Consider the following 21689-nt stretch of genomic DNA (forward strand, 5'->3'; position numbering starts at 1 on the left):
CAGGCCAGAAGCCTCCAGTTTTATTTTTGGAAAATGCTCTTCGTTTTTATCTTTTCTTGTTAAAGTTATGAGAAAAACAATTCAATACCTACATTGTCTGGGCTGTCCTGTGTGAGGAGCTCTTATTTCTAATTCTTATCGGTAGCCATGCCAAAACTAGGCAAATTCTGAAGACAACTAAGTGTTCACATTTTAAGGAAAACAGTCTTGAAAATTCTGATTGAACAACCAGAATAAATGAAAATACAAAAATGAAATGCAACTGTACCTAAATAGCTATGATTTTATGTGTCCTGTGTGCTTTCATACGTATTCACTTAAAAAATAAGTGTGTGGTAAAATAACTGAACTTTTGACCCATATTCTGAAATTTTTCTGAAGTACTTAAAATAGTTATCTGATGAAAAACTATTTTAAGTTCTTCAAAAATTTTATTTAAAAAAAAACGCAGGCAGGTTTTTGCTAATCTTCTTGCAAATCTGCTTGACTGAAGTTTCTAACCACACCTTAAATGCTAGTCATGCGTTATGACTCAAACCCTTGTTTTTTCAAAATTATTATCAGGACTGAAACAAAAAGCTTGTGCTTTGTGGGCTACTGAAAAGCAATAATTTGACTGGTTTTGATTGCATAGGCAAAATTGTTCAAAGGAAACTGAAGATCAGTTCAAGAGTACAAAGCTACCAGTATTACTAGGTTTCAGTGAGGGTTAAAGTATGGTAATTAAGGTGTAAAACTTCAGAACGGGAACATTAAAAGCTTCCTTTCTCACATGGGATATTTTTCATTAAGTTCTCTAATATTCAGCTTTGTGTTTAACTTTACTATAAGGTTTGGAATTCAGATACGAAGAAGGATTTTGTGTCCTTTTATAGAAGCAATGTGATTTATTCTTTGGCAGGCATATATCCCTGTCTCTCAAAGTATTCCATAATTTTGGTCTTATATATTGCTTTCTAATTATTTAAATGGGACCGACATTAAGCAAATAAGCTTATAATTTTTATTCTGCCGGCATAATACCCAATCTTACGAAAAGAAAAATTCAAGAAACCTCACACACATGTTCATCCGAACCTTATTTATCTGTGTCCCATCTCTGAGAATTCCCTATTTACAGGAATTCACCTAGCATCTGCCTTACACAGCTGCTACTTGTTCTAGACTAGTCTTCCCAGCTTAGATACTTCCAGGCATGGCAGTTCCTGGAGATTTTGAAACCTGAAATCCACCCATAGTGAGTTATCATAGTTAGGGAATCTCATTTTATTTGTTACCTACCCTTATTTTCTGTTTGTAGGCTGCAACCTTAGAATTAAGAGCCAAGGTGGCGCAGTGGGTAGAGTGCAGTACTGCAGGCCACTAAAGCTGACTGTCGATCTGCAGGTCAGCATTTCAAATCTCATCACCGGCTCAAGGTTGACTCAGCCTTCCATCCTTCCGAGGTGGGTAAAATGAGGACCCGGATTGTGGGGGCATTATGCTGGCTCTGTTAAAAAGTGCTATAAATTAATGAATAATAGAATGAAAAAATAATAATATATTCTGATAGGGTTTCACTGCTATCAGTCATTTATGTAGAATGCTAATGGCTTACGTTTCTTTAATTATGTGAATATTGGGTTATTCAACAAGGAGACAGCAAAAAGTTGATGGGTTTTAGCAGCTCCTTGTGCCTTACTGGTGCTGCATTGGCTTTATTATTATTATTATTATTATTATTATTATTATTATTAATTGGATTTGTATGCCGCCCCTCTCCGCAGACTCGGGGCAGCTAACAACAGTGGTAAAACAACATGAACAATTCAATTAATAAAAACAACTAAAAAACCCTTATTATAAAAAACCAAACATACACACAAACATACCATGCATAACTTAATAGCCTAGGGGGAAAGGATAACTTAACTCCCCCATGCCTGGCAACAAAGGTGGGTCTTAAGTAATTTGCGAAATACAAGGAGGGTGGGGGCCGTTCTAATCTCTGGGGGGAGTTGGTTCCAGAGGGCCGGGGCCGCCACAGAGAAGGCTCTTCCCCTGGGGCCCGCCAAACGTGCTATATATAACATAACAAGGTTGTCCAAGCTTTTGACTTGTCTGATCTATATTGAATGAAGAAAAATGGTCTTGGGCCACACATAAAATATACACTATACTCAATGTATGTAAATATTGCTACAAGCATACTGTATGTTAAATGTTTACAATCCTGTAGAGTTGCAGGAAGCCTGCAGGTTGGAATTGCCTTCATTATGACCTATGGAAAAATGTCATAAACAGAATGCATCTTCTTTTATAAAATTTCACTTCGTCATCTGGAGTCAGACCTACTGAACAGAATACAACTTGCTTCTAAATCAGCTTGCCTACATTTGTGCTAACCTTGCTTTGCCAATGTGTTAGACTGTAAGAGTCCATCAGTTGTTAAGCTGGATACAGATGGTCAGCAGTGTATCTGGAGGGTACCAGGGAACTTTGTTAACATTTTTTCCTCAACCTGCTTTCCTCATAGATTAGATTAGATTATTAGAATTGGAATGGACCTTGTAGGCCATCTAGTCCAATCCCCCGCTCGAGCGGGAGATTGCATGGGGAGACAGGAGGAGACTCGGTAACGAGGATCTATCTCTGTATTTCACTGTTATATCTGGAATAATATCTATGAATAATTCTAGAAATGTCTTTCAGATATGCCAATATACTATATATAAAAACATATAATTCAATAAGATTTGCACTGAAAACATGTATTTTTGTTCGTTAAGTCTATTTTTATATAATAATAATAATAATATAATTATTAATAATAATAATAATATTTGTAATGCCACCCTTCTCTGAAGACTCGGGGCGGCTCACAATCCTATCCTAATCTGTACTTACTTTTATATCAATTTATATTATATTACCATTCTAATCCAAATATTTGAGGAAATTTGCAATATATCATCAAAACATATTACATGGGTCAGCTTCCTATACAGTATGATGTACAGAAACTGACTACATATATCCCTTTCCCTAATATTGAAGAAAAAAAACCCAGCCTCAAGTGCCTTGGTTATTTTTTTTTTATTATTTAAATAAAGATAAACCCTTCTGAGTTGAAAAAAGGCAAAACAAAAACTAAAAGCAAAACAAACACAGAATATTTAACACAGAGGAAGAAAATAACTTCATTGAGGGTAAATTGCATATTCCAAGTATCAGGTAAATGTTATGTTACCAGGTGTTACATTTCCATCAGACAGAGAAAAAGAAACACCAAAGTGTTTAGCTGTATTATCTGATGTATAATTAAAAGATTTTTTTAAAAGCATATAAAAGCAATATGCTTTGATTGGGTTCTATAACTTCCTGCTTAGCCATCAATTCAATAGTGTTCTAGACTTTTACAAAACCTTTACCATTTCCCCTTCTAACTTTTCTCATCAAGAACTAATCTACACATCCCATCAATGGATGTAACAACACTACCCTGCTACTCTATCCAAATCATCTAGGATAATTACTCATAGTAAAGTTAAATAGAAAAAGGAGTTAATATACAGATTGCTCTATTTTACATGTTTGCATCCAAGCTGTAAACATATGTCCTTCTGATCTGATCACTTTTACCCTCAGATATGTACTTACAAAAAAAGAGATATCTTTTAGATATTAAAGGCATGTTATTCAAAACATTACAATAAAGGCAAATAATTTTATCAATTCAATTTTTTTAAAAAAGGAAAAAAAGAGGGGCCTGGAACTACCTTCCATCTACCCTACTTACCCACCACCAGTCTTTTCTACATAGCAACTTCTTTCATTATCTACAGAGGAACTTAACCACTGAAATAATGATAATAATATTAATAAAAGTATTCTTCATCTCAAAGTAAACTGTCAAAGCCCAGAGAAGAAATATAGTTGATTTTAAGACAACAGTTCGTTTGAAATCACAATTCCTTAGCTTATGCATTTAGACGCAGTCCTTGAATAGCACGTGTGCATTAATCAAGAGGTCCTTGAAAAATAAGTCTAATGTAGCCTTGTTCGCCAGAAAGCTGATGCGCACAGAACGGACATGCTGCATGAAAAGTGTGGGTACCATGAGGAAGAGGGATTTGAGACCAGTAGGCTGTTGTCTTTTCTGAGCACACGTGTCCACACGGGCTGAATGCATGAGTTGGAGGCCCTGCATCCACATAAAATCCAGCTTCACATCCAAGCCACAGAGGCACGTATGGGCCCACAGACCGACACATTGGGCATTCCCGATCCTTGCCATCTCTCTCTTCTTTATTCCCCCAGTTATGGTATCCATGCACATGGCCACAGTTCAGATAAACCCAGGGTTGTTTTTCATCCACAACGTCTTTCCTCTTCATGCTGGGAAAGGCTAACGTGTTAAAGCCCACGGGGCACTGAGGCCGGGCCGCGTTGATTTCCTGCCTGAGAGCTTCCAGGTGCTTCACTGTTGGAGTGCGTGAAAGTCCTTCTGCCGTACGCCACAAAAGGGTGGCTCCACAGAGATCAATCAGTGACCCATCCTGGAGTTGGTTGGTTTCATTTTCAACCTGGAATATTAATACAGAATTCATGAAATATGCAGCGTTCTAAATAAAATTAAACTTATTTCAAAAAGCTAGTTAATTTTGTTCTTATATTTTCTTCTTTTTAACCTGAGAAATGAATAGTGGATGTCTAACTATCATGTCTAATAATAGTGGAGAAACCAGGTAAAGGTAATGAATGTTTTTAATAATATTAGTACTTTTAGCTTTTTAAATTATATCAATTGGATCTAGATGTATTGCTGTTTTCTTAGATATGTTGTGAGCCGCCCCGAGTCCTCAGAGAGGGGCGGCATACAAATAATAATAATAATAATAATAATAATAATAATAATAATAATAATAATAATAAATTAGATTTGTATGCTGCTCCTCTCCAAATCCAATACATGCACACACACACACACACACACACACACACAAACAAACAAAAAATAAATAAATAAAGACACCAAAAACAGTGAAATAGCTAGAAGCTTCTCTGCCGAAGATCTAGTATTTAAGAGAATAAGGGAATAATTGCAGGAGTGACCCTCCATAAATGAAATTAATAAGCTTCATTTCACAGTAGTGAATTCTCCAGCTATCAGTTTAGTTCTCAATGGGTTCCTTATTCCATTCCTTATTTGTCAGAATTCTGCAGTAGTAGGGTGATTACAGCAGCATATAACATTGATAAATAAGTCGTTCCTCCTTAGGCATGAAAAATGGACCCTTGTGATTGCTGGCTTGAACAGACAAAATGGGACATCTGTCACCAATCCAGCTTTTCAAAACCGAGCCATCATTCTCCCAGGGCTCCACATCACTGTGAAAATGAGATCACATGGCCTGTTAAGGCAGAATAACGCCAATTAATACAGGGCTCTGGTTCAATGCATGCAAAGCCATTCTGCCGTAGGGAGCACCACAAAGAGGAGGAGTAACTCCCATGGCCAATAATCTAGTTTGGGAAGGTGGCACTGCTTAAAACTTGAGGTTGTGGTAAAACAAAACCATGCTAAAAGATGAAATAAAATTCTAAATTACGCTTTTCGATTCAGGCAGCCTTCCAGTAAACAGGGAAGAAACGAGAAGCGGAAGAGAAGCCACAAAGAGCCAAAGGTGCAATTCTCATCCCCCAGTGCATTTCTGACCAACCCCCACCCTTACCCAAACTTTGTGTGGGATCCTGACACTCCAGGCAAGACAGCAACGCCCTTCTTATAACTCTGTGCTCCTGGGATCCTGGAAGGGAGTGGGTCAGCAAAAGGCAAGGGCTTCTCTGCAAGTAAGCATTCCACTGCCTTCATTGATCATTCTTTTCCCTGGAGACACTTTTCTTCATCATCATTTCGCTGGATGCATCCATCCCTTTCACCACCAAAAACAGTGAGAAAGCCTGCTAAAGCCAGTCCCTGCAGAGCCCAAGGAAGGCAATCCCCCAAACAACCAGCAAGAACACAATGCACCTCCCTTATGTGCAAAACTCACTGAGCTAACGGGAAAAGCAAAACAACCCTTCCCAACCTAGCTAACCACTCCCTTCAGTGTAGCTTGCAACTCCTGCACTGAACCAATAAACAAGGCTTCTCATCACATCTGGAACCAAGTACAGTGGTACCTCTACTTAAGAACTTAATTTGTTCCGTGACCAGGTTCTTAAGAAGAAAAGTTTGTAAATAGAAGCAATTATTCTCATAGGAATCAATGTAAAAGCAAATAATGCGTGCAAACCCATTAGGAAAGAAAGGAAAGCTTGGAATTTGGGTGGGAGGAGGAGGAGGTAGGACAGTCGCTGCCCAGACCGAAGGGAGCGTTTGTTTTCTCTGGGTGCTGGCAGAGGTTTATTCCCTCTCCAAGTGCCCAGAGAAAGGAAAATGCTCTGTTTGCTCTGGACTGCCAAAGCCTCCTTAAGCGTCACAGAAAGGCTCCTCTGGCAGCCCAGAAAAGCCAGAAATGCCGGGATTAAAGGGGGAATGGCAGGAAACTGGCCGGGCCTTTGTGCCGCTCTCAAATTTCCTGTGAAATTTTTCCGGGCTCGGGTTCTTAAGTAGAAAATGGTTCTTAAGAAGAGGCAAAAAAATCTTGAACACCTGGTTCTTATCTTGAAAAGTTCTTAAGTAGAGGCGTTCTTGGGTAAAGGTACCACTGTACTTAAAATAATCCAGCTTTGTGTGGTTAGGTTGAAAAAGCCTCCCCTGCTTCACCAATTGGCTCACAATCTCCCAGGGAGTCACCAAGGCCTCCTTGAGAACCACTGTCCTCCTCAATACTTACCATTTTGCCCCTCTGCTGAGCAGATCTTGTTTCGCGAAGGCTGAACACATTCCCACATACAGATATCTCTCTCCACACCCCTGGCTTTGAGTCTTCAGTGAACCCATTCCGTGGATGCATAACAAGGACTCCGTTTGTGGTTAATCCATCCATTTGTCCATCAGGTGTTTTCCACTTGGCAGCTTTTTCCTACAGGGAGAAACTGGAGTCATTAATATTTGAAGTTTGGAAAGCAAACCAAAATGTTACATTTGCCTTAAGCAGCAGAGGGAGACAAGCTCCTTACCCCTAAGAAGATATTTTTGGAGGAGTCAAAGCCGGCAGCATATATTCTTGCTGTGAAAGGTGGATTTCGTTCACATATTATCCTGCAGGCAAACCTTGAAATGGTGCTTTGGACAGACTGAGTCTCTGAATTGCTCTGGCTTCCAGGAACAGTATCTGTCACTACAAAGTCTATAGGACTTTCTGTTGATCTCCCAATCTAGCAGAAATAAAATAGAATAAGATATGTTTATTAAAGTAATTATAAAATATTTGTATCAAGCCAATATTCAATCTTTCATTTATACACATATACTGCAAACATCCAATGTTCTGAAGACTACCCATCTGTTATTTCAGCATTAGGAACCAGTTAAAAGAATGCAGAAATTTATTTTTTTCATCCAGTATTCATTGGATGAAATGAATACTGGATGAAAGTAAAAAAGTAAAGTTGATAGGACTTTTCTTTTGCAGCAGGACTGGGTGAGGTGATTGTGTTAATAAAATATCTCATTATTTTGGCATTTGTTTATAGATTTTATATACATCCCATTCTTAAAAGAGCTCCAGATAGAATTTATAGGGACATTTTCTCTGTTTGGCTGATAACTTGAAGCATTATGTTACTTTTTAAAATATGTTAATGTGATCCAAGACTAAGTCACAATATTTAATTTCAGTTGCAAACCTCAATTTTCAATATATGATGGATAAAATAAATGAACATGGTGTCTGCGGAGAGGGGTGGCATACAAATCTAATAAACAAACAAACAAATAAATAAATAAGTCCTTTAGATGCGTTGAACTACAATTTCTAGCCCTTGTGGCATAGATCATCATGGGTGACAACTGTGTGGTTTGTACTCTAACATAATGGCATCAGGCTAAATAGGGGCCATTAAATCTCCTTACATACTGCAGACCATATGCTGACTTAAAAACTCAGTCTCTCTCTCTCTCTCACACACACACAGAGTTAATATGTAAAAAGGAACCAACCCAAATTTCTTCTTTATCTCCACCACCCAACTGTGAGCTTCCTCCAAGCTTCCTATTGCCAAACTGTAACGAAAATCATTGACACACCTTCTACTTATCCCTCTAATTTCTGATATGCTGTGCATGGAAAGTAAAGCTTTTTTGCAACTTTTCTCAAACTAAGTACAAATTTCTGCACCATAATATGAGAATGCTAATAATTAATTACATATATAATTACATATATAATTAAGCAAATACATGCAAAAATGACATATTAAGATATTTATGTATTTCTTAAAGTATAGAAGCTAGAAGTAGCATGTCACATAGACACTTGGAAGGTGTGTCTTCAAGTAATTTTGAACTCCTGGAAACTGTTCTCTCCACTTTTCAGAAATGACTTGGTAGGGTTTTTTCTCCACTCTACTAGTAAGAGAATTGATTGCCCCAAGGTCACCCAGCTGGCTTTGTGTCCAAGGCAGGACTAAATTCACCATCTTCTGGTTTCTGGTTTGACACCTTAACTGCTACACTAACTGGCTCCATACATACATCTTTAAAGATTATACTATAAACTCACTAGTCACTGATAGCTGCAATAAATATTTTGTAAACATTTAAATTTCTTTTTTTCCTTGAATGTGGTATCATAAGACAAGAAAAAATTATATAAAAAAGAAAGCGAGGCATTACATAAAAAGCATTTAGATCATCCCCTCTTTCATTTCCCCCACTCTGCATGTATTCTGAAATTATATAAACTTTAATGTTTTTTTAAATGAAGTGGATAACAATTGTGGCCATACACAGACTGGAGCTCACTAGATATGAATTACTGTATTTTTCGGAGTATAACCTTTTTACTCCCCAAAAGAAAGTGAAAACTTGGGTGCGTCTTATACGCCGAATGTAGTGAGCTGTGAGCCGTCCCGAGTCTTCGGAGAGGGGCGGCATACAAATCCAAATAATAAATAAATAAATAATAGTCCCACCCAGCCACCCCCATTCTTTGGTCTCTGCATTCCAGCAATTTACCTCTTTGCAGCAAACAGAACAGAGTACAAGCCACTGATATCAGCCTCCTGAACATTAGCTGATTCAGCACAGGCAGGCAAACTAGCTGCAAGTAGGCAAATTGCTGGGAGATGGATTGCTGGCAATGTTGGACTGCTGAAACTGCAAGGCAGTAAGTCAATAACTATAAATGTTTATAGAATGTGCATATTATTAGACTTATTTTTTAAAGACTGCTTTATTATTATTCTAGACAACTTAACAAAATGAAGCTTTTTAAAATAAATGCTTGATCTGAAGAGGTCCAGTGCTATTGTATCTTTTTTTAAATAGCAGAGAATACAGTGATCCCCCGATCATTGCGAGGGTTCCATTCCAGGACCCCCCGCAATGAGCAGGTTTTCGCGAAGTAGCGCTGCGGAAGTAAAAACACCATCTGCGCATGCGCAGATGGTGTTTTTACTTCCCAGCAGTGAGGAGCCGAAGATTGGGGTTTCCCCGCCGCCCACGCCCACGTTCGCCTTTGACTTCGGGACTCAGTTGGTAAACCGCGCGGCTGTTTTAAAACGTCGCCGCCGGCATGTCCCGAAGCCAAACGAACCCGGGTGGCCGGGCGAGCAGCGAGCGAACGGCGGGTGGCCGGGCGAAGGGCGGGCTCGCTGCTCGCCCGGCCACCCGGGTTCGTTTGGCTTCGGGACATGCCGGCGGCGACGTTTTAAAACAGCCGCGCGGCTTCCCAACTGAGTCCCGAAGTTCGCCTTTGACTTCGGGACTCAGTTGGTAAACCGCGCGCCTGTTTTAAAACGTCGCCGCCGGCATGTCCCAAAGCCAAACGAACCCGGGTGGCCGGGCGAGCAGCGAGCGAACGGCGGGTGGCCGGGCGAAGGGCAGGCGAGCGGCGAACGGTGGGTGAGCCGGGCGAACGGCGGGTGGCCGGGCGAAGGGCGGGCGAGCCGGGCGAACGGTGGGTGGCCGGGCGAAGGGCGGGCGAGCGGGGGAAGACCCAGGGAAGCCGCCCAGCAGCTGATCTGCCCGGCGCCATCTACGCATGCGTGCCCATAGAAAAAAAGGGCGCGCATGCGCAGATGGTGTTTTTACTTCCGGGTTCAAAAATCGCCATATAGCCGTTTCGCAATCATCGGGAGCGCAATACCCGGGGGATCACTGTACTTCCAGAAAGCCACATCATAAAGTTAAACCCTGACTTAGTCATGTTTGGAATAGATCTATTTAAATAATTGGGAGGAGTTATTGTGACTACATTTAAGAAAACTTTCTGGCATTAATATACTGCCATAATATACATTTCTCCAATTCTTTACTATTTCTATGGGTCGAATACACATGCACAAAAATGCACAGCAAAGTCATTTGTACTGTTTTCTGTTTCCTGTTTGGCAAATTGCTGGAAGGCCTTTTTTCTTTGTTTTCCTCCCCCCAAAATAAGGTGCATCTTGTACTCTGAAAAAATACAGTAAGTCTTCATTGGAAGCTGAAGAAAAATAAATTTCAATCTGTTTGGGAGGCAGTAGAGAAAACCTTTTCTTCCCCTCTGCACAGAGGAGGGAAACCGGATTTATTATTTATTTGTTTTAGCCATAATTTCAATAGAATTGGGAAGTTTGAAATCAAACAGATAAAAACAATAACAAACGTAAGATAAAACAAAAATAAAACACAGTAGCCAAGCTTTATGAGCAACCACCAGCAAATCCAAGTGGCTGTGCCAAATTTTTAGGGCCTTAAGATAGGAGAGTCAGGGCTAACCTAATCTCGGGTGGATGATGATCCTATAGGGCTGGTGTCACAGCAGAAAAAGCCCTCCTCCTCAAATGACACTCTTGCCCCTCTTGCTGGACCAGCGGGATAGGAAGAAACAGCCTGAGAGAGAGATTGTCTGGTCCCAAGGATAAAGCAGTTTGAATTGCACTCAGAAGCACACATTGTATCAGTTTTGAAAGGATGTTGTGTTGGTTTTTTTTACAAGTAAATGAGAAATGAAATAACTTAGTTACGATCCCAAACAATCTGGGGTGCACAGGGTGGAGCAAGATGCATGGGTAAATATTAAGTTAGGATGGGGATAGTAGTGCTGCCCTAACTTACCAGGCCTTACACACCCTGACACCTACCTCCCCTTTTAGGCCCACTTCTTCTGTGGCCACTTGCGGCTGCCACTCGTGTGTGTCACCCCCAGTCTCTGTTTCGCCATCAGACACCTTCCAGAAAGGCATCTGCAGCCGATAAGAGTTCTGGAACAATCCAGAGCTCTGTTATTGGCAGTAGAAGGCTTTCCGGAAGGCAAAACCTGCCTTCCATTGAGGACCTGTAAACTCCACGAGTCAAAAAGAGGGTAAGGAAATATTTACTGGACACAAACTGTTTCAACTCCTACCCTCAAAATGTCGCTACAGAGCACTGCACACCAAGACAGCTAGACATAAGAACAGTTTTTTCCTGAATGACATCACTCTACTAAACAAATAATTCCCTCAACACTGTCAAACTTTTTACTAAATCTGCACTTCTATTTCTATTAGCTTTTTTCTCATCATTCGTATCATCCTTCTCCTCCCACTTAGGACTGTATGACTGTAACTTGTTGCTTGTATCCTAAGATTTTTATTAATATCAATTGTTTCTTCATTGCTTATTTGACCCCTATGACAATCATTAAGTGTTGTACCACACGATTCTTGACAAATGTATCTTTTTCTTTTATGTCCGCTGAGAGCATATGCACCAAGCCAAATTCCTTGTGTGTCCAATCACACTTGGCCAATAAAATTCTATCCTATTCTATTCTATTCTAAAACAAAAGCCAGGGGGCGCCACATGCATCAGTTTGTAGCCTATTTCTCAGCTGCAGAAGCCTTTTCAAAAGGCCTCTGATGGCGAAACAGAGGCTGGGGGCAATGCATGCTAGCGGCTGCAGAAGTAAGCCAGCAGCGGGCTCCTGCTGGGCAATGCTGTTGGTGCAGCCACAAGGTCAGTAATTCGACATCCCCCCCAAAGACGACCTGGTGCCTTTTCTGGTAACTTAGAGAGGGCTGTAAAAACACTATGAAGCAGTATAGGAAAACACAGGTATTAGTGCAACCACAATACTATGTTTGTAACACACATTTATACAATTTTATCCATATTATTCATCATTAATTCATGCAATTCCCAGCATATGAATACTTTACATACAATACCTGAAACATATCAGTGTTGCTGTCATGGGTATACTCCACCACCACTGTTTGCACTCGAGACAAGGTATAAGAAATGCTGTGCTGGTCCTTGTTGCTTATTGCCTAATAAAAATGGAAAAGAGAGGCTATTTCAGCAATATAAACCCCCAAAATATATTGCATAATAAAACATTACATTGAGTACAATACTACTAGGTGAAATAATTAATGATTTGACGTGGAAAATTTAGTCTCATCTGATCTATTTCCCCTAGTTAAGTAAGAAGAACATGTTATTTTAATCAATAAAATTAAATTGAATCCTATAATTACTATAAAAATCCTATGATCCTATCTCCAACTGTGATATTTAAGAACTGTGATATTTAATCAGGGAGTTGTGGCAGTTTCTTGGAAGAAAACTTTTAAAGAGCATCTCCGTAGCTAAGCCTCAGCTTTTTGTGGCTGTTCTTTTGTAATGCAACAAAACCAGTAATTCTTTGCATGGCTCTCTCCCCCACTTTTCCATCATAAAGGCAGCTGTTCTTCTGAGCAATTCTGCTAACTAAGCATATTTGGGTTGTTACTAATGCCATCTAGCCTAAATATGTGGTCCCTCCCCGTTCTCCTGCTGTGAACCAGTCACTCACAAATTGATGCCCTGCAATATGACTAACATTACTCTCATTACTGCCACGTGGCCACTAGCTATGACCACATTATTCATTACAAAGGAGACTTGAATAATATAGTTTACCTACTCATTTCCTCCCTTACTCTATTCACTGTGCCCTTGTGAAATTGTAACTTTGTAAGATATCTTTCTGTGTTGTAGATTTTACAAGAAATTCCAACCCTTAATAGAAAGACTCCTGGCCCTTTTTCCTAAATGATAAGTGTTCTAAAACAATGCAATAGTTACATTTTTCACTATATTCAGACCAAACACTGCAATAAGTACAGTAATGGACAATCTTATTTTGTTGTATTCTCACATTACATGGTTCTCTTAACTTTTACTTTCTGGTCTTGGACTGTAAGTTCACACATTTATCCCTTACTGTGCTTATTGTATTGCTTGATCTTGTTGAATGGGTATATCTGGGTAACTTGTATTTACGGTTAAGTAGGAACACTACACCTATTTTAGGCCAAAAACATAGGTAAGGCTCAAATGCCTTACGTGTTACAGGAATCAACTCAGGTTTTCATACTTGAATTTATTAAAAGGGAATTTAATGCATGATTACATTGATATGGTGCCATTTTATTAGATATACAGTGTTCCCTCGATTTTCGCGGGGGATGCGTTCTGAGATCGCCCGCAAAAGTCGAATTTCCGCGAAGTAGAGATGTGGAAGTAAATACACCATTTTTGGCTATGAACAGTATCACAAGCCATCCCTTAACACTTTAAACACCTAAATTACCATTTCCCATTCCCTTAACAACCATTTACTCACCATTATTACTGGTACTCACAATTGAATAAGACACTTAGTGATCCTGATATTTATGAACATAATTATTTATTAACAATAATTATTTTTTTGCGATAAAAATGCTGATTGGCCGAGATTTCGGCCAATCAGCAATGGCAGACGAAAGTTTGGCAATGACGTATGACAAGGTTCGACAAACCCAGGCGCCTGGTCGCCAGTGGCGCCTAGAAAATGTTGTCTGGCGCCTAGAAAATGTTGCCTGCTGTACTGTATGTATACAGCAGCGTTTCCCAACCGGTGTGCCGCGGCACACCGGTGTGCCGCGAGACATGGCCAGGTGTGCCGCCAAGCTCCGGCTGGGCGGGGCGCTGCCGGTACTTCCGTCCCGGGGCTCCCGCTCGCAGCTGTCCCCCGGCTCCTGCTCGATGCCGCGGTTTTCGGCGCTCTCCTGCTGGGCTCCAAAGAAGGAAGGCGGGAAAAAGGCTTTTTCCCGCCTTCCTTCTTTGGAGCCCAGCAGGAGAGCGCCGAAAACCGCGGCATCGAGCAGGAGCCGGGGGACAGCTGCGAGCGGGAGCCCCGGGACGGAAGTACCGGCAGCGCCCCGCCCAGCTGGAGCTTCTCTGTCATCCACGGCAAGTGTCCTTTGTGGCCCCGCGGGAGGGCACTGGCGTTGGGAGCGGGGGGGGCAGCCGCAGCAGCCGCAGGCAGTCGCGAGAAGATGTTGGCGGCGAGAGGGAGCTCTCTCTCTCTCAGCTGACTGCAAGCGGGAGCCCTGACAGTGGCGGTTGGACCTGCGGCAAGTGTCCTTTGTGGCCCGGCGGGAGGGCACTGGCGATGGGAGCGGGGGGGGGGTGGCCGCAGCGGCCGCAGGCAGTCGCAGGGAGATGTCGGCGGCGAGAGGGAGCTCTCTCTCTCTCTCAGCTGACTGCAAGCGGGAGCCCTGACGGTGGCGGTTGGACGTGCTGCTGGCGCTGCGGGCCTGGCATATACGGTGTCCAGCAGCACGTCCAGCTGCCGCCGTCAGGGCTCCCGCTTGCAGTCAGCTGAGAGAGAGAGAGAAAGAAAGAGAGACATAGCAAGAGAGGCAGAGAAAGAGAGACAGAGCAAGAAAGAGAGGCAGAGAAAGAGAAAGAGAGATAGAGAAAGAGAGAGAGAAAGAGAGACATAGCAAGAGAGGCAGAGAGAGAGAGAAAGAAAGAGAGACATAGCAAGAGAAAAAGAGACTTAACAAGAGAGGCAGAGAGAGAGAGAAAGAGAAAGAAAGAGAGACATAGCAAGAGAGACAGAGAGAGAGAAAGAGAGAGAAAGAAAGAGAGATAGCAAGAGAGGCAAAGAGAAAGAAAGAGACATATAGCAAGACAGTGAAAGAGAGAGAGAGAGCAAGAGAGAGAGAAAAGCAAGAAAGAGATAGCAAGAGAGACAGAGAGAGAGAGCAAGGGAGAGAGAAAGACATAGAGGAAGGGAAGGAGGGAGAGAGAAAGAGAGAAAAAAAGAGAGGAAGAAAGAAAGGAATGGAGAGAGAGAAGGGAAGGAAGGAAAAGAGAGAAAGAGGGAGAAATAGAGCGAAAGGGAGGAAGAGAGAGGGTTTTTTTGTCCAAACTTTTCTTTAGCCCGCCCCGCCCCCCTTCAGTGTTCCCCAGGATTTTGAAAATATGAATAATGTGCCGCGGCTCAAAAAAGGTTGGGAAACACTGGTATACAGTATATTTTTCCCGCCTTGTGTTTACGCCCAGAAATGGTACATCTTGGCTTCCGTAGCTCCGCCCATCAACCTCGGAGCGAGCTGCTTTCCCAGCGTCCCCTGCGCTTGCGTGCGTCTCTCCCTCCCCCCCTTGCCTCCATTCCGCCTCCTACTCGAACCCCTTCACTCCCCCCCACCGCACACAGACGCTCCGATCTTGGCCGCTCACCCGCCTTCGGAGAGAAGCGGAAGCCCCTCCCCTCCCGGCGTGAGGTTTTGTTCATTCCTCCTCCGGCCGCGTGCGCGGTGACTTCCGACCAGTAACCCCTCCTCCCCCCTCACCCGCGTCCCCGGCCCGGTCTCCCTTTCCTTCTTCTCTGTTTCGGTTTCTGACTAACGGTCTCCCCTCGGATCCCGACGGGAGTACAGCAGAGCCGGCTCGGCGGAGCCAGGCCTGCGCCGGGGGGGAGGGGGTGAAAGCGATGTCAGGTGGAGACTCGGCAAAAAACCAAGTTTGCTTAAAAAAAATTCTGGCTCCTAAATTTTTTGGCTGGCTCCTAGATTCTGAACAACTTTGTCGACCCCTGACGTATGACGTCATCGGGCGGGAAAAACCGTGGTGTAGAAAAAAACCCGTGAAGTATTTTTTAATTAATATTTTTTGAAAACCCGTGGTATAGGCTATTCGTGAAGTTCGAACCCGCGAAAATCGAGGGAACACTATACAGTATTCTATTTGTAACTATGTACAGTATGAGAAGGCAGCAACATATAAATGGTAAAGGCTCATACAATGGCTGGGAAGATCATAGCCCCTTTACTTTAGGTTGTTTGCATGCTTTATATCTATCCCATGACTGGCATGCTATAGGATTTCAAATAAACGGGTTTGCAATCTATACAAATTACAAACATGTTGCATGCGTATTATATGTGCCCTTGTGCTTTGAGCCCCAGCTCTTTCAGAAGCTGCTATAAAGACCTTTCATTATTTCCCAGTCCAGAGCCACATGCAAAGCTTGCATTTGAAATCAGTATTACCGGCCTCCTGTTGAGCTTTCTGAAATTCTGAACGTACTGATGCTAATTATGTGCAGGTGTGTCACTTCAAAACAATGAACTGTAGAGAAACTTTTTTTAAAACGCATGACTGATGTATTCAAGAAAACAGTCCCAACTGGTCCCATTTAATCTTCCACAACAGAACATATGTTGCTATGAGATAAGCCTATTAGTCAGGGCTACTGTTAGCCATATGTTGGGCTAAACACACTGAATGATTAAGATCCTCGGGGCGTTCAAATGTCACAACAATGAGGCACAAAAAAATGAGGCCCTGAACATGATGGGTCAACACTGCCTCCATCCCATCCTCTCAGCACACTGGGGTAAAGATAATGTTTTAAAGTTAAACAGCTTTTTTTAAATGTGGTGATCAATACGTTAATTAGACAAAAAAAAGTGCTATTATGAATGAAATCCCTCAAAGAGGGGAAAGAATTATTATTATTATTATTATTATTATTATTATTATTATTATTTTATTAGATTTGTATGCCGCCCTTCTTCGAAGACTCAGGGCAGCTCACAACAACAAAACAGTACAAATCCAATGATTAAAAACAATTTAAAACCCTTAGTATAAAAAACAGTCATACATCTCAGACAAACCATACATAAAACGGAGTAGCCGAGGGGAATCAATTTCCCCATGCCTAACGGCAGAGGTGGGTTTTAAGGAGTTTGCGAAAGGCAAGGAGGGTGGGGGCAATCCTAATCTCCGGGCGGGGGGAGTTGATTCCAGAGGGTTGGGGCCGCCACAGAGAAGGCTCTTCCCCTGGGGCCCACCAGACGACATTGTTTCGTCAATGGGACCCAGAGAAGGCCAACTCTGTGGGACCTAACTGGTCGCTGGGATTCGTGAGGCAGAAGACAGTCCCGGAGGTATTCTGCTCCGATTTAGCTATCTGAAAGCTTAAAGCTGTGCGACTTGGGCTGTGAGAGATGTTGTGATTCATCTACAGCTGGCCAGACGCCACCACAGATTCATCTATAGCTGGTCACTGCCACTATGAGCTCAGGTTTATAGCCTGAAAAATGCGGTAAGAAGCCAGCAAAGGCTTCTTTCTTTAGCAAATGACACTGAGCTTTTCTTTGAAGAGTTGCGCCATCCAGAATGTCTTCTCCTCTTACCACTAATACTGAACTCGTATTGTTTGAGCCCCATTATAGTATACATTAGTATCTATGCCTCTTTTATGATCATAGGATGGCATAAAAAACTTAGGAAAAATAAATGAACAAATCTTAAGATAAATGAATAAAGTTACATAGGAAATACGAAACAAATCTTTGCTTAGTTTAAGCGTCACTATCCAAAATAATAATCTTCATTCCACATTTCAGCAAACAAAGCTAATAAAAATTAGCCCTTCTATATGCAAAGATTACTTCTGAGTACAACCAATATGACATGTACCCATTGTATTAATGTATAAGAAGATTTTTCATAATAACGGGGGTTATTTCTTATCTATATATGAAATAATTCTAATTACTGAACTATTCTGGTTTGTAGGCATGATGATATTTATTACCAACACTGGCCTTCAAGACTTACACATTTCTCCCTTCTCTATTCACATGGAATCTGGCATCCCTCGTGTAATATTTAAACATGGCATGCAAAACCTAAACTGCTTAAACAGCAATCGCACCTAGACTTTTACAGTGCTTCACAGCCCTATCTAAGTGGCTTATAGACTCATCATATTTCCCCCAACAATTTGGGTCCTCATTTTACCCAGTTTAGCTTGATGCAGGCAGAACCACATTGCCCTTTGCAAGCCTGCTGTCAATGAAGGGCTGGCTCTTTGCTTGGGTTTGCTTGGGTTTGTCCAGCTGTCAGGGGGCAAAAAGCCACCAATCATCAGCATCCAGCTTCACCAACAACAGGCAAAGGGCAATGTGGTTCCACCTGCATCCAACTAGACGGGGAGGGAAAGCGTGAGCGAGCACTGAAAAGACTATGGGGGGGGGAGGGAAGCCAGGCAAAGGGCGAGTGATGGACATCCGCAGCATGCCGTAGCACATGCATTGTTCCTCAGCCCCCTTCTTTTGGAGGACCCTGATTGGCTCCCCTCTGGCTTCTCTGATTCTCCTCTCACCCCTTTAGCCAGCCTGCCAGTGGAAGGTGAGTGGGTGGACTTTATTACATTATTATTATTATTATTATTATTATTATTATTATTATTATTAATAATTACATTTGTATGCCGCCCCTCTCCGCAGACTCGGGGCGGCTCACAACAACAATAAAACAATGTACAACACATCTAATAATTTAAGAATCACTAAAACCCCTTATTAAAAAGCAAACATACACACAAACATACCATGCATAAACTGTATAGGTCTGGGGGAGATGTCTTAATTCCCCCATGCCTGACGGCAGAGGTGGGTTTTAAGTAGTTTGCGAAAGACAAGGAGGGTGGAGGCAGTTCTAATCTCCAGGGGGAGCTGGTTCCAGAGGGTCGGGGCTGCCACAGAGAAGGCTCTTCCCCTGGGTCCCGCCAAACAACATTGTTTAGTCGACGGGACCCGGAGAAGGCCAACTCTGTGGGACCTAACCGGTCACTGGGATTTGTGCGGCAGAAGGCGGTCTCAGAGACATTCTGGTCCGATGCCATGAAGGGCTCTATAGGTCATAACCAACACTTTGAATTGTGACCAGAAACTGATCGGCAACCAATGCAGACTGCAGAGGGTTGGTGTAACATGGGCATACCTTGGGAAGCCCATGATTGCTCTTGCAGCTGCATTCTGCATGATCTGAAGTTTCCGAACATTCTTCAGAGGTAGCCCCATGTAGAGAGCGTTACAGTAGTCGAACCTCGAGGTGATGAGGGCATGAGTGACTGTGAGCAGTAAGTCCTGGTCCAAGTAGGGCCGCAACTGGTGCACCAGGCGAACCTGGGCAAACGCTCCCCTCACCACAGCTGAAAGATGGTTCTCTAATGTGAGCGAGGAGGACGCCCAGGTTGCAGACCCTCTCTGAGGGGGTCAATAATTCTCCACCCAGGGTTATGGACGGACAGATGGAATTGTCCCTGGGAGGCAAAACCCATAACCACTCCGTCTTATCAGGGTTGAGTTTGAGTCTGTTCCAGGCATTTCCCACCTAAACGGCCTGTTGCGTTTGCAATGGGAGAAGGTGTTTGGGAAAGGCAGAGGAGGAATGTGGGTGGTGGCGGCAGAGGAGCCGCTTTCAAGCCATTGGTTTTTGTGGGGCAGAGAAACTCCCTCTAGTTATGCAGGCACAGACGCACTTCCCATTTCGGTACCCCTCCCGTAGGGAAAATGGCTTGGGCCGGGCTATCGGCAGAACATCCGCGCCCACACCGCTCATAAGTGCGTATCCACTGGCAGTGGATTGTGTGTACAAAATGATAAGCTTTGCAGCCCCTGGACAGCAGAGTCGCATCTCTCATTACTGCCTGAGAGACTGAGAAGGCATTGCAGGCCTGCCAAAAAGTCTTTCTGACAGCCTCACCTGTAGCAGAGATGAAAATGTCAACTGTCTCTAGCCCCTAATTTTCCTTAAGCATTGCCAAAAGAGGAAGAGAACTGGCAGACTTTCTAAGCCTGCCTAAAGCAGGGAGGGGGAAGAGATATCCGATCCATTGTGTGTGTGTGTGTGTGTGTGCGTGTGTGTATGTGAAAAGAGGGGGGAGAAATATGGTTTCTTGGGGGTGCATTTTGGAGAAGTGTTGAGAAATGCTACAGGGGCAATCAGTTTGCGATTAAATTCCAAATGAAATTGGAATTTCAGGGTAAGGAGACATGAAGAACTTTCAACTGCAGGTCTCTAAAATTCTTATTAAAACGAATGTCTAAAGGCAGCTCTTTAACTCATTAGTCCAGAGGGAGCAAAGATAGAGGGTCCCAATGAGGGTCATAGCTATTTAACTCATACATAACAAAATAACAGAGTTGAAAGGGACTTTGGAGGTCTTCTAGTACAACCCCCTGCTCAGGCAGGAAAACCGAGGATGCCAAAATCTGAGTGGAGGACCTGGGAAAAGTGTCAGTATAACACTTAAAAGGAACTGGGGGGGGGGGGGGGCTGTCCAGTCTTTTCTTTAAAACTTCCAGTGATTGAGCATTCCAGAACTTCTGGAGACCAGCGGTTCCACTGGTTAATTGTTCTCACTGTCAGGAAGCTTCTACAGTGTTCCCTCGATTTTCACGGGTTTGAACTTCTCGAAAAGTCTATACCACGGTTTTTCAAAAATATTAATTAAAAAATACTTCGCGTGTTTCCCCCCCTATACCACGGTTTTTCCCACCCGATGACGTCATATGGCATCGCCAAAGTTTCGTCTGCCTTTAATAAATATTTTTTTTTAGTAAACTTTAATAAATAAACATGGTGAGTAATAATCTGAATGGTTGCTAAGGCAATGGAAAATTGCAATTTAGGGGTTTAAAGTGCTAAGGGAAGGCTTGTGATACTGTTCATAGCCAAAAATAGTGTATTTACTTCCGCATCTCTACTTTGTGGAAATTTGACTTTCGTGGGCAGTCTCGGAACGCATCCCCCGCGAAAAGCGAGGCAACACTGTACTGTACTTAGTTTTAGGTTGCTTCTCTCTTCGTTCAATTCCTAACCATTTTTTCTTGCTTTGCCTTCTGCTGCTTTGGAAAATACATTGCCCCCCCTTCTTTGTGGCAGCCCCTCAAAAGCCTGTTTTGTGACCTATCTATCACACTCTTGGGCAAAGCATGTGAGCCATTTCAGAGACCCATGAAAGTACATCTATAATATGTAGTATAGTATGTAGATGTAGCTAATAAAGTTGAAAAAAGGTGAACAACTTTGTTAACAGAATTATAGATATTTTGAGGCTGGCTGAGGCCTGGTGTGACAAGGATGGGATGGGATGGGTGAGGTGTCCCTTGATTTGAGTGATAGTGAGTTGGCCACATGGCCCAGTCACATGCCCACCATAATGCCCACCTTGCCATAGAACATAGAACGGTTGTTAAATTATTTAAATCCCATCAACGAGTACGGCACTCTAGCCACTGTACCAGCATGGCTCATCAAAGTTTGCTTTATTAGAAACAGCTATCTTAATAAACCAAGGGTTAAACTGTTTAACCACTGCTTTTGAGGTTGAACAGAACCACGCTCAACAAAAGTTCAGTTGCTCCTCATGAAGAAGAGAATTAGGCCTAATTTAATCTCAATAAAAGAAAGGTACAGTGACATTCAAATGCAATATGTACTCAGTCAACAG

At 42.5% G+C, this 21689-nt stretch overlaps 1 protein-coding gene across 1 annotated transcript in view; it reads right to left on the bottom strand.

Moving 5' to 3' along the window:
- Positions 1 to 3056: 3056 nt before the first annotated feature.
- PELI1 (pellino E3 ubiquitin protein ligase 1) overlaps positions 3057 to 21689 on the bottom strand; it is a 77354-nt gene continuing 58721 nt past the window's right edge. The window contains 4 exon segments of the mRNA XM_070732549.1: positions 3057 to 4565; positions 6822 to 7010; positions 7108 to 7305; positions 12286 to 12387. Of these exon segments, the coding sequence (XP_070588650.1) occupies positions 3999 to 4565; positions 6822 to 7010; positions 7108 to 7305; positions 12286 to 12387 (1056 nt within the window). The 3' untranslated portion in view covers positions 3057 to 3998.

This window comes from Erythrolamprus reginae, chromosome 1, assembly GCF_031021105.1.
Source record: "Erythrolamprus reginae isolate rEryReg1 chromosome 1, rEryReg1.hap1, whole genome shotgun sequence".
In the NCBI taxonomy this organism is placed as follows: Eukaryota; Metazoa; Chordata; class Lepidosauria; order Squamata; family Dipsadidae; genus Erythrolamprus; species Erythrolamprus reginae.